The sequence below is a fragment of the Entelurus aequoreus genome, linkage group LG25, assembly GCF_033978785.1.
Source record: "Entelurus aequoreus isolate RoL-2023_Sb linkage group LG25, RoL_Eaeq_v1.1, whole genome shotgun sequence".
NCBI lineage: Eukaryota > Metazoa > Chordata > Actinopteri > Syngnathiformes > Syngnathidae > Entelurus > Entelurus aequoreus.
This window is the reverse complement of record NC_084755.1, coordinates 1,205,470-1,218,650: the sequence shown is the minus strand read 5'-3', so window position 1 is coordinate 1,218,650 and position 13,181 is coordinate 1,205,470. Positions and strand designations below refer to the sequence as shown.

The following is a 13,181-nucleotide window of genomic DNA, read 5'->3' as shown; positions in this document are numbered from 1 at the left end:
CCCCCCCCCCCCCTGTTTTATTAAAAGCTTCTGTCGCAGCAGAAGAAAGTCATACATCAGACCTGACAGATACCAGGTGCTTGTTCTGCAGCCTATCTGATGGGCACTTCTTATGAAATGAACCATTTTTCAAGGCTTTGAAGAAAAGATTGTTTGCAGCATGGACTTTCTTTTCATTAGCCAGCAAATGGAGATAACAAGCAATGATGGGCTGTGTAATGCAGTAGTTGTCAAGAGGCAAGTTTGCAGACGTGACAGTCCAGTTGGCCCTTGTGGCAGCGGTGTAAAAACCCAAATAACTCTTGGTTCAATAGAATAAAAAATGTTTGTTTTGCTTTAAATTCAAGATGGCACTGCAGATGGCTGTAGTGATGGGATCGGCAGTTCTTTTGACTGTACTGAATCGCTAGAATCAGTTCCTTAAATTGATTCGTTCAAAAAATTTGTTCACCGAATCACTTCTGCAGTTCTTTTGACAGTACGAATCACTAGAATCAGTGACTGACAACGCCACACTGTGGCCACAGTTCAGTACGTGTACCGAATCTCTTCTGCAGTTCTTTTGACAGTACGGATCACTAGAATCAGTGACTGACAACGCCACACTGTGGCCGCAGTTCAGTACGTGTACCGAATCTCTTCTGCAGTTCTTTTGACAGTACGGATCACTAGAATCAGTGACTGACAACTGCAGTTCAGTACGTGTACCGAATCACTTCTGCAGCAGCAGTACAGTTTAATTGCAAATCAATTATAATGATGATGATAGCTACTAAACAACAACAACAACAACAGTTGCAGTAGAATAGATAATAATAATAATAATAATAATATGAATCAGAATTGATCCCCAAGGAGAAATGTATTTTGTTACAATAACTGTGTAAATAATAGCCTATGTATGTGTACATACATCAGTTATTATTTTTATTTTAAATCTTCTCAAAACAGCCTGCCCTACACGTTACCCTCCGCCCCTCCCCCTCGCGTCGCTGCTGCTCAGCCTGCACGGATTTTCTTTAACTTTATGTGTTGAGATAATGGGGACGTGTGTTTGTTTTCACGTGGCTTGAGTCAACATTAGCCGTTAGCTTGGAGAATGAATGGAGAACGGATGCCAATGGCATGAAACATATCCCCGCGACGGGGGGCGAATCACTCGCGGCATTGGGGCAAGCAGAGCAGAGAGCGAGAGCGTTGTCGTTCACTGAGTGATTCATGTCGTTAATCCGCGGTGAACGAATCGTTCGCTCAGTCCCTCCCCCCGCCCTCTCATTGGCTGCGTCGTTCGCCGACGTCGAGGGTTCAGTGAGTCACAGAATGCGGCAGTTCCACTCATCCCGGCATGGTCGCGGCGGAGCTCAACTGAACTGAGAAAGGAACGAATCAGTTCATGAAGTGATTGGGTTCAGTACGTTCACTCAAAAGATTCGTTCTTTCGAACGAATCGTTCGCGAACGACACAACACTAGATGGCTGCCAAGGTACTGTGCTCTCTTGCAGTTGTGTTTTTCTTTATTTCTGCAGTATTTTGCTGCCCTCTGGTCTCTGTAATTGTTTATATGTCTCTGATGGGCACATCAATCAGTCTGAGGTAGGGGTGTAACGGTATGTGTATTTGTATTGAACCGTTTCGGTAAGGAGGTTCCGGTTCGGTTCGGAAGTGTACCGAACGAGTTTCCACACGGACATATTAAGTAGCGTAACGCACGTTGCGTAAACAATGCACACAGAGGCACAAAACACTGCCGTGTGTTGTGCCTCGGTGTGCATTGTTTACTCAAAATGACGGACATTTGAGGCATTTAAGAAACTCCTGCTAACTCTGCTAGCATGCCGCTAACGGGCTAGGATAGACTGACCATACGTCCTCTTTTCACCGGACATGTCCTCTTTTGCGGATCTGTCAGGGCGGAGTTTCTTAAATGCCTCAAATGTCCGGCATTTTGAGTTAGGGTTGTGTGTATTTTCAATGTATGTTCAGGGTTAAGAAGGGGTTAAAAACAAAACAAATTATGCTCGCAGCAGCATTGGTGAGGGAGGGGCAGAGACAGAGAGAGTGAGCGAGAGAGTTATGATAAACGCGCATGCGTCGCCAGGCTCTGCTTTTTATCCATAGATTTATCACATTTAAAGGCCTACTGAAAGCCACTACTACCGACCACGCAGTCTGATAGTTTATACATCAATGATGAAATCTTAACATTATAACACATGCCAATACGGCCGGGTTAACTTATAAAGTGACATTTTAAATTTGCCGCTAAACTTCCGGTTCGAAACGCCTCTGAGGATGACGTATGCGCGTGACGTAGACCGGCGAACACGGGTATGCCTTCCACATTGAAGCCAATACGAAAAAGCTCTGTTTTCATTTCATAATTCCACAGTATTCTGGACATCTGTGTTCGTGAATCTGTTTCAATCATGTTCATTGCATTATGGAGAAGGAAGCTGAGCAAGCAAAGAAGAAAGTTGTCGGTGCGAAATGGACGTATTTTTCGAACGTAGTCAGCCACAACAGTACACAGCCGGCGCTTCTTTGTTTACATTCCCGAAAGATGCAGTCAAGATGGAAGAACTCGGATAACAGAGACTCTAACCAGGAGGACTTTTGACTTCGATACACAGACGCCTGTAGAGAACTGGGACAACACAGACTCTTACCAGGATTACTTTGATTTGGATGACAAAGACGCAGACGTGCTACTGTGAGTATGCAGCTTTGGCTTCTAAACATTTGATCTCTTGACCGTATGTGCGCAACTTTTTTTTGCGTATGTACATAACTTTTTTTAAATATATAAGCTTTATGAACCTTGGGTTAGGTGAACGGTCTTTTGGGCTGAGTGATTGTGTGTGTTGATCAGGTGTTTGAATTGTATTGGCGTGTTCTATGGAGCTAGGAGCTAGCATAGGAGCTAGGAGCTAGCGTAACAACCACGCAGGTGTTTTTATGCAGGATTAATTTGTGGCATATTAAATATAAGCCTGGTTGTGTTGTGGCTAATAGAGTATATATATGTCTTGTGTTTATTTACTGTTGTAGTCATTCCCAGCTGAATATCAGGTACCGTGAGTATGCAGCCTTGGCTGCTAAACATTTGAGAGCTTGACCGTATGTGCGCGTCACGTACGTAACTTTTTAAAAATATATAAGCTTTATGAACCTTGGGTTAGGTGAACGGTCTTTTGGGCTGAGTGATTGTGTGTGTTGATCAGGTGTTTGAATTGTATTGGCGTGTTCTATGGAGCTAGGAGCTAGCAGAGGAGCTAGGAGCTAGCATAACAAACACGCAGGTGTTTTTATGCAGGATTAATTTGTGGCATATTAAATATAAACCTGGTTGTGTTGTGGCTAATAGAGTATATATATGTCTTGTGTTTATTTACTGTTGTAGTCATTCCCAGCTGAATATCAGGTCACCCCCGGCTCTCACAGCATCTTACCTATCTGAATAGCTTCAACTCCCCACTAGTCCTTCACTTGCACTTTACTCATCCACAAATCTTTCATCCTCGCTCAAATTAATGGGGAAATTGTCGCTTTCTCGGTCCGAATCTCTCTCACTTCATGCGGCCATCATTGTAAACAATATGGAACTTTGCGTATATGTTCAACTGACTACGTCACGCTACTTCCGGTAGGGGCAAGCCTTTTTTTTATCAGATACCAAAAGTTGCAATCTTTATCGTCGTTGTTCTCTACTAAATCCTTTCAGCAAAAATATGGCAATATCGCGAAATGATCAAGTATGACACATAGAATAGATCTGCTATCCCCGTTTAAATAAAAAAAATTCATTTCAGTAGGCCTTTAATGTTTTATTATCTATAGCAGGGGTGTCAAAAGTGTGCTCCGGAGGCCATTTGCGGCCCACAGCTAATGTTTTAAAGGCCCACGGCACATTCTAAAAATACTATTTAATAAACAAAAACATAAGAAAAGTGAAATAAAAAAGCTTAAAGGTTAAATGTAATTTAGAAAAAGTTGCAATGTTGACTAATAAAACAAAGCTGTTTTTTTTTTCTTTCAAACTGTCATTGCTCAAAACATAATATTGAATCAAAATTAGAGATGTGCGTTAAATGCGTAAATGCGTTAAAATGTAATATCGGAAATTATCGGTATCGGTTTTTTTATTATCAGTATCAGTTTTTTTTTTTTATTATTTATTTTTTTTATTAAATCCACATAAAAAACACAAGATACACTTACAATTAGTGCATCAACCCAAAAAACCTCCCTCCCCCATTTACACTCATTCACACAAAAGGGTTGTTTCTTTCTGTTATTAATATTCTGCTTCCTACATTATATATCAATATATATCAATACAGTCTGCAAGGGATACAGTCCGTAAGCACACATGATTGTGCGTGTTGCTGGTCCACTAATAGTACTAACCTTTAACACTTAATTTTACTCATTTTCATTCATTACTAGTTTCTATGTAACTGTTTTTATATTGTTTTACTTTCTTTTTTATTCAAGAAAATGTTTTTAATTTATTTATCTTATTTTATTTGATTCATTTTTTTAAAAAGTACCTTATCTTCACCATACCTGGTTGTCCAAATTAGGCATAATAATGCGTTAATTCCACGACTGTATATATCGGATGATATCGGTATCGGTTGATATCGGTATCGGTAATTAAAGAGTTGGACAATATCGGCATATCGGATATCGGCAAAAAGCCATTATCGGACATCCCTAACCAAAATCAATGTTATTATGAATTATTGACCTATCCGAGGTTCCCATTACTTCACATCAAATATTCCACTAAGAAAAATATTTTTGGTGGAAGATTTTGCAAATTTGGTAAATAAATAACCCAAAAATGTATATTTTGTTGTTTTCTTACTGTACCGAAAATGAACCGAACCCTGACCTCTAAACCGAGGTACGTACCCAACCGAAATTTGTGTGTACCGTTACACCCCTAGTCTGAGGAGTTAAAGTTGGCACTTTCTTTCCATTAAATGTTACCCAACATCACTTACTGTATATGTGTAGCTAAAGTAGCCCCAGCCTGCACAAATGTGCATAAGACAGCCATGAAGTTGCCGTGAGGCACTGCACATTTCCTTGTCAAAGTCAGTTTTGATACATCTCCATTTTGCCGTGAAAAAGGGGCGTACGACAGGTTTTTGTGTGTACGCAAGCTGGTCATTGGTTACTTATTCGCCATGAACTGCGGGGAACCGACAAAAATATAAACATGTACATTTTTTGGTGTTTTGAAATGAGGCGTATTCAAAATGCCTTTCCGTATTCGCGCCACAAGAGTCGTGATAATAGGGTGTCAACACCGCCATATACAGTTAGTCCAATTTTTCTCCCAGACTTTCATGAAATAAACACAGTAATTGTACAAAGGTGGCAAAGTTATAACCAGAAGCAATCACAGGCTCATCAAGAAGCCACACGGAGGCACCGCGTTTGATCTGGAAGATCCTTGATACCATGCCAATCTGCGCTGAAGTGGTGTTAAAAGCATGTTTAAAAAGGCTTACCGCCATCATCGGGACACGGTTTTCGGCAGTTTGACAAACGCCATAAACCTCCAATCAAACCGGCAATGTGTGAACACCCCTTCAGTTCAACTTGAATATCACAAAATTCTTTAAAGATATAGAGTCATTGTTTTCCATTTTTTAAGTACAGTTTGGATACTGTTTAAAGGCCTACTGAAAGCCACTACTAGCGACCACGCAGTCTGATAGTTTATATATCAATGATGAAATCTTAACATTGCAACACATGCCAATACGGCCGGGTTAACTTATAAAGTGACATTTAAAATTTCCCGGGAAATATCCGGCTGAAACGTCGCGGTATGATGACGTATGCGCGTGACGAAGTCAGAGTAACGGAAGTTATGGTACCCCGTAGAATCCTATACAAAAAGCTCTGTTTTCATTTCATAATTCCACAGTATTCTGGACATCTTTTGCAATTTGTTTAATGAACAATGAAGGCTGCAAAGAAGACAGTTGTAGGTGGGATCGGTGTATTAGCAGCGGACTACAGCAACACAACCAGGAGGACTTTGTTGGAGAGCAGACGCGCTAGCCGCCGACCTCACCTTGACTTCCTACGTCTCCGGGCCGCCAAACGCATCGGGTGAAGTCCTTCGTCCTTCTGCCGATCGCTGGAACGCAGGTGAGCACGGGTGTTGATGAGCAGATGAGGGCTGGCTGGCGTAGGTGGAGAGCTAATGTTTTTAGCATAGCTCTGTGCGGTCCAGTTGCTAAGTTAGCTTCAATGGCGTCCTTAGCACAGCATTGTTAACCTTCGCCAGCCTGGAAAGCATTAACCGTGTATTTACATGTCCATGGTGTAATAGTATTGTTGATTTTCTATCTATCCTTCCAGTCAGGGGTTTATTTTTTTTGTTTCTATATGCAGTTAAAGCACGATGCTATCACGTTAGCTCGTAGCTAAAGCATTTCGCCGATGTATTGTCGTGGAGATAAAAGGCACTGAATGTCCATTTCGCGTGCTCGACTCTCATTTTCAAGAGGATATAGTATCCGAGGTGGTTTAAAATACAAATCCGTGATCCACAATAGAAAAAGGAGAGAGTGTGGAATCCAATGAGCCAGCTTGTACCTAAGTTACGCTCAGAGCGAAAAAAGATACGTCCATCACTGCCTCTCAAGTCCTTCACTGTAACGTTCCTCATCTACGAATCTTTCATCCTCGCTCAAATTAATGGGGTAATCGTCACTTTCTCGGTCCGAATCTCTCTCGCTGCGGTGTAAACAACGGGGAATTGTGAGGAATACTAGCTCCTGTGACGTCACGCTACTTCCGGTACAGGCAAGGCTTTTTTTTATCAGCGAGCAAAAGTTGCGAACTTTATCGTCGATTTTCTCTACTAAATCCTTTCAGCAAAAATATGGCAATATCGCGAAATGATCAAGTATGACACATAGAATGGATCTGCTATTCCCGTTTAAATAAAAAAAAATCATTTCAGTAGGCCTTTAAGCACCGGCACAGTTCATAAGTATCTACCTCATAAGTATCTACCTCTACATACGCTTTATAATCAGCTTATTTTGCCATTTATTTCTTAGAATGAGCAAAGTCCACTTTTCCAGCTACCATATTTCCGCTTATGCATTTAATAACAATAACAACAATAAGTGATTAGATTTTCATTGCGCTTTTCAAGACACTCAAAGTGCTTTACAGTGGGATCTAGCAAATGTTCGGTGAAAGGCCTTTTCAGACCTCAATTAGTCCTTCGGAACACATAGTAGTTTCGATCAGAGAAAGAATGATATTTTTCCTATATTCAATCAGTTACATTTGATTGCATCAACAAAAAGACATACCAAGATCTCTGGACAACTGATTACAATTGATTACACTCATCACCACACTTGGACCATGTAGACACAAGTCTGCCTTTGTTCAAAACTCAGGGGTTTTTTATGCCAAAGACAAAACGGGGCCATTGCAGAGTCTAACCTAACGTATGATGCTTTAGTTTGGAGAGAACTACACTACCGTTCAAAAGTTTGGGGTCACATTAAAATGTCCTTATTTTTCAATGAAGATCACTTTAAACTAGTCTTAACTTTAAAGAAGTACACTCTATACATTGCTAATGTGGTAAATGACTATTCTAGCTGCAAATGTCTGGTTTTTGGTGCAATATCTACGTAGGTGTATAGAGGCCCATTTCCAGCAACTATCACTCCAGTGTTCTAATGGTACAATGTGTTTGCTCATTGGCTCAGAAGGCTAATTGATGATTAGAAAACCCTTGTGCAATCACGTTCACACATCTGAAAACACTTTAGCTCGTTACAGAAGCTACAAAACTGACCTTCCTTTGAGCAGATTGAGTTTCTGGAGCATCACATTTGTGGGGTCAATTAAACGCTCAAAATGGCCAGAAAAAGAGAACTTTCATCTGAAACTGGACAGTCTATTCTTGTTCTTAGAAATGAAGGCTATTCCACAAAATTGTTTGGGTGACCCCAAACTTTTGAACGGTAGTGTACATGTATGAATGTACAATGCTCTTGTCTTTTAATCAAACCTCATGAATCTCTCTATGCACGAGGACCCTGCCCTTCCCCTTAAAGCCGCACAATGAAGTCAAATCACTTACTTGGCGCTGACCAGAACCGTACGTGTATGACAGTCCATTACATCGTTGACTGGCAATTAAAAAGTGCCTGCCTGCAAATGTATTTTTTTATCCGAGTTTAATACATGTTGGACTATTTTCTACAGCTATGTATGTTATTTATTTTACGTAGAAAGAATATTTTTCTATTTTATTTATGTTGTGTAATTCTGTGCTACTTAAACAGTTTACAGTTGACTGTTTACAGTACAGTTGTCATTCACTTCAATTGCAGTGAATCTTGTTCAAAATTGAATATCTTTATATGTATACGTTCACCGGAACATATATCGAGATATATATCGAATATCGAGTTTAAGTAAAAATATATCGAGATATACTTTTTTGTCCATATCGCCCAGCCCTAATTGAAGGTTGTTCAAAGAACCCTTTGAACATACAATTGAAAGCATACTGTCTTCTATTCTGAAGTCTAATATGCAGGAACGTTTAATAAACAAACCCCAAAAGCCTTCTAAATGATGATAGAACCCATCATTCATTCACTCCACATTTACACATGATGGTGGTAAGCTACATTTGTAGCCACAGCTGCCCTGAGGTAGACTGGCGTTAATGTCAATTTGTGCGTATGTCCTCTCCGAACACCATCAGTCATTCACATTCATACACATTTTTTTGGTGAGTGGCACTGGGAGCGAGGTGGGTGAAGTGTCTTGCCCAAAGACACAACGGCCGTGACTGAGATGGTGGAAGCAGAATACAAACCAGCAACCCCTTAACTCTACTAACTGAGCCACACCGCCCTTCGTCCATTTTTATGAATGGCAAAGCAATAATGTAAACGTTTTCTGCTTGTATTTGTAGCTGTATCATTTTTTTCGTCCTTACTTTGTCAACAGCTACATCGTGTCTCTGCTGCATTTTCAGTTTCTCCTCCAGGTGCTTGGACTCCAATATTTTGACCCTCATGTCTACCTGTAAACAACGAAGCGAGAAACAAAGCGAGACCTTGTTAAAAAAATTATTAACACAACAGAACATTTGCAATGCAAAAATAATATTAGATAGGATAGACTTTATTCATCCCACAATGGTAAAATTGTGTGGTTGCAGAGCAGATGAAGTCCACAAACAAATAGGTAAATACTCATGAAAACAAGAGGGAAACATCAAAGAACACATATGACATAGGACACTAGAATAGCACAGAGGTGATGCAACCAGCTGCCACTTCAGCGGCGCCATTTCTACACTCAGCTACAAAGAAACAGAATCAGAAATACTTGAATAATCCCCCAGGGGAAATTGAAGATTATCAGCACAATCCCATTCAAGAGCAGACAAACAGGCCCAACAAAGCAACCAGGAAAGTCCCAGGCTGCCCACTAACCCCCGGCCAATGTACAGTCCGCACAAATTAGTGACCATTTGTTTAGGGGGATGGAAGTATCCGATACGTGCTCATTCAGCTCCATGAAGCTTGTGCATCCTGAAGCCCTGTCTGTTCCTTTGCATCTCCTCCGGTCTCTCCACGCGGACTCTGGTGTCGCAGGGAGCTAGCAGTTGGTCTCTTGTGCAAACATGGCCATGCTCAAAAAGCTCCCCTCCAGGCAGATCCAAAAGTAACAACAAAAAAAAGCAGATGTCACGGAAGTGCCACTCTTTTTTGCCCAGTCCCGAAAGTGGCCAAGCCAAATGGCAAACCCAATAAAATAAGAGCTGAGATAGGCTACAGCACCCCCTGCGACTCCGAGAGGGACAAGCGGTAGAAAACGGATGGATGGAAACATCGAAAGCAGAAAAGAAGGATACACACGAGAGCAGAGCTCCTGTAACCAGCAGCCACAACAGAGAAAAAAATGAAAAAAGGAAGGTTGTGTTGTCATGCCACAAAAAACACAACTTCTTTAGTTTCAGTTGAACAAAGATCACATGACTCTGGATGAAAGAAGCTGCACGTTTGCTGCGTCTCGCTCCAGAGTGAAGCCAATGATTAAATAAAACATTCATATTTTGAACATGTGAAGCTTTAAAAATGTGAACGACGCGCCAAATTCGGCTCGCGTCTGCTCGAGTGCACGATTAAAACATGTGAGGTTTTGTGTTTGCGTGACTGGAAGACAAAAAAACGGTTACTCATCAAAAACAGCTGTTTTCATTTGCGCGCTAGCTTTACCCGGATCAAAAGTTCACCACTGTGTCAGAAGGGATCCTCGTAGCTTCTCAGTGGCAAAGGTGACACAACAGTGAAGCTTCAGTTACATTAAAAAAAAAAACTACATCTGAGAATATATTTAAAAGCTGTTTAGTGGGGAAAAATGTCAGAAACTCCTGAAGGCACAAAACAATATTGCAGCAAAAGCATTTCAAGTATCTCCAGCAGCTCTGCATGCGCTTTAAAGGCCTACTGAAAGCCACTACTAGCGACCACGCAGTCTGATAGTTTATATATCAATGATGAAATCTTAACATTGCAACACATGCCAATACGGCCGGGTTAACTTATAAAGTGACATTTTAAATTTCCCGCTAAACTTCCGCTTGGAAACGTCTATGTATGATGACGTATGCGCGTGACGTCACGACGGCAACGGAAGTATTCGTACCCAATGTGTCACCATACAAACTGCTCTGTTTTCATCGAACAATTCCACAGTATTCTGGACATCTGTGTTGGTGAATTTTTTGCAATTTGTTTAATGAACAATGGAGATTGCAAAGAAGAAAGTTGTAGGTGGGATCGGTGTATTAGCGGATGGCTGCAGCAACACAACAAGGAGTACTTACTTGGATAGCAGACGCCAAGAGGTTATTTTGAATATTTCTACCTCTGCACTTTATTTTCCAAAACTGTGAATGTTACAGAATATAAGTGTGACTTATTTTGTTATACTGTCAAGCAGTGTTGGCGTTAACACACTTATTGTGTCTTTTTAACGCATTGAAATCAGAAAGGACGCAGATTATTAATTTTTTTTAAATTTCTTTTTACCATATGTGGCCCACAGCTAATGTTTTAAAGGCCCACGGCACGTTCTAAAAATACTAAAACATAACAAAAGTGAAATAAAAAAGCTTAAAGGTGAAATGTAATTTAGAAAAAGTTGCAATGTTGACTAATAAAACAAAGCTGTTTTTTTTTCTTCTTTCAAACTGTCATTGCTCAAAACATAATATTGAATCAAAATCAATGTTATTATGAATTATTGACCTATCCAAGGTTCCCATTACTTCACATCAAATATTACACTTTGAAAAATATTTTTGGTGTAAGATTTTGCATATTTTGTGTGTTTGCCATAAAAAAACATAGTTTTGTTTGACCAAAAAGGGCGGAAAACAAACAAGCAAAAAAAACAACATAAAAATTTGAAATTAGGAATAGATCCGAAGTTGATGTAGACTCCAGAGATTTGTATGTATGTGTGTCCTGGCACACCATTATCATCATTTCATGACCCAAGCAAAACACTTTTTACACTTTTATACTGAAATAAATACACCTACAACTTATTAAATAAAAACATAGAAAAAACTACCAGCAGCGGTAAAGTTTAGATCCATAAAGGAAAGAAGAAAGTGAATGAATGTTTATAACTGAATACATTTACATATGTATAAAAATGTGTTTTCTTTTGTATTATCTTTTTTAATGAATTAAGTAACGTTTATGACATCCTTTTTCCAAAGCACAATATAGAATGTGAGATATAACAGGATAATGCATACATTTGTCATTTGTTTTCAAAACGCTTACAAAAAAGTGGGACCCCAAAAATTTACTGTGGGACCCCATTTTTATGACTTGATGGGGTCCCTGGGACCCCATTTTGAAAATTCCTAGCGCCAACACTGCTGTCAACAGAGGAGAAAACATGCTTTATTTAAAAAAATATATTATTTATAAAGCAAGTTCGAGTATCATTGGCAAATTTTCACCTAGTCCTGGCCTTGGCACGGATATATGTGTCCTCTTTTTGGGATTTCAGAATATGGTCAGCCTAGTTATTGTTGACTTTGGACTAGCGACTGCACAACACACGGCAGGCATGCATCCACAAAAAATCTACGCCAAACACACACACATACCCCACCCCCCATCCAACGCTCTTGACGCGAATCCCTTAAGGGTGATGGACCGCTGGGCAGCGCCTGAAGACATGCAGCCTGCCACCGTAGCCCCCACTCCCCCCCTCTATTGCTAGATATCTTGAGATGTATGTTGTAATATGTATATGTGCTTTGCTATGGAGGTTTTTTCCGACTCCAGACTGGGCCCCCTTAGGAGACCAGTCTAGATTGTATTTTTTTACTCATCCTTCCCCAGCGTTGACCTTTTTCCCATCTTTTACAGGGGGCGCCTTGTGGCGACCCATCAGCGTTCCTGTTCTGTAACCCTGTACACTGTTTGTTTGTCTAATCTTGAACGGGTTTGTTGTACTTGTGCAATGACAATAAAGACCTACCTACCTACCTATGTAGTCAAATATCACTACATTTCTCTTTCCACACTTTCATTCACTTGAAAGCCTAACTGAAGTTTAAATGGTTAAGTTGTAGTACATAATTTTTTTACATTTTGAGTGCATGAAAGTGTGGAATGAGAAATGTGGTGCAGTTTTGACCTAAAGCCACTAGTGAGAGGCACAGTCCCTTCCAGGACAAAGACCAAAGATGCTTACTAAAGACTTGTTTCTCATTGCCAACATAAATCACTGTAATAATGTTATGTTATTTGGTTAATTACCACAGTATATCATATTTCTTGTGAAGTCACCTCTCTTTTAAGTTCCACATTGACAAATTGTGTTTCTCCTTGCAAACACAAAGGGAAACTTTAATAGAATAGGACAGAGGTCCGGTTGGTTTGATGTCCCGACTCATGTTTAGTCACCGTCTGTGCTGCTGGTGTGTTAATCATCCCTCAGGCAGGGTGACAATGTGATGCCTTTGAACGTGTTGGTGTGTGTGTGTGTGTGTGTGTGTGTGTGTGTGTGTGTGTGTGTGTGTGTGTGTGTGTGTGTGTGTGTGTGTGTGTGTGTGTGTGTGTGTGTGTGTGTG

At 40.4% G+C, this 13,181-nt stretch overlaps 1 protein-coding gene across 2 annotated transcripts in view; it reads right to left on the bottom strand.

Moving 5' to 3' along the window:
• Window positions 1–13,181, bottom strand: part of LOC133642566 (centrosomal protein of 112 kDa-like) — a 212,218-nt gene that overhangs the window by 145,248 nt on the left and 53,789 nt on the right. For both annotated transcript variants that reach the window (XM_062036834.1, XM_062036833.1), the window contains exon 9: window positions 9,009–9,095. In XM_062036834.1, coding sequence (XP_061892818.1) covers window positions 9,009–9,095 — 87 coding nt within the window. The remainder of the gene's footprint in view (window positions 1–9,008; window positions 9,096–13,181) is intronic.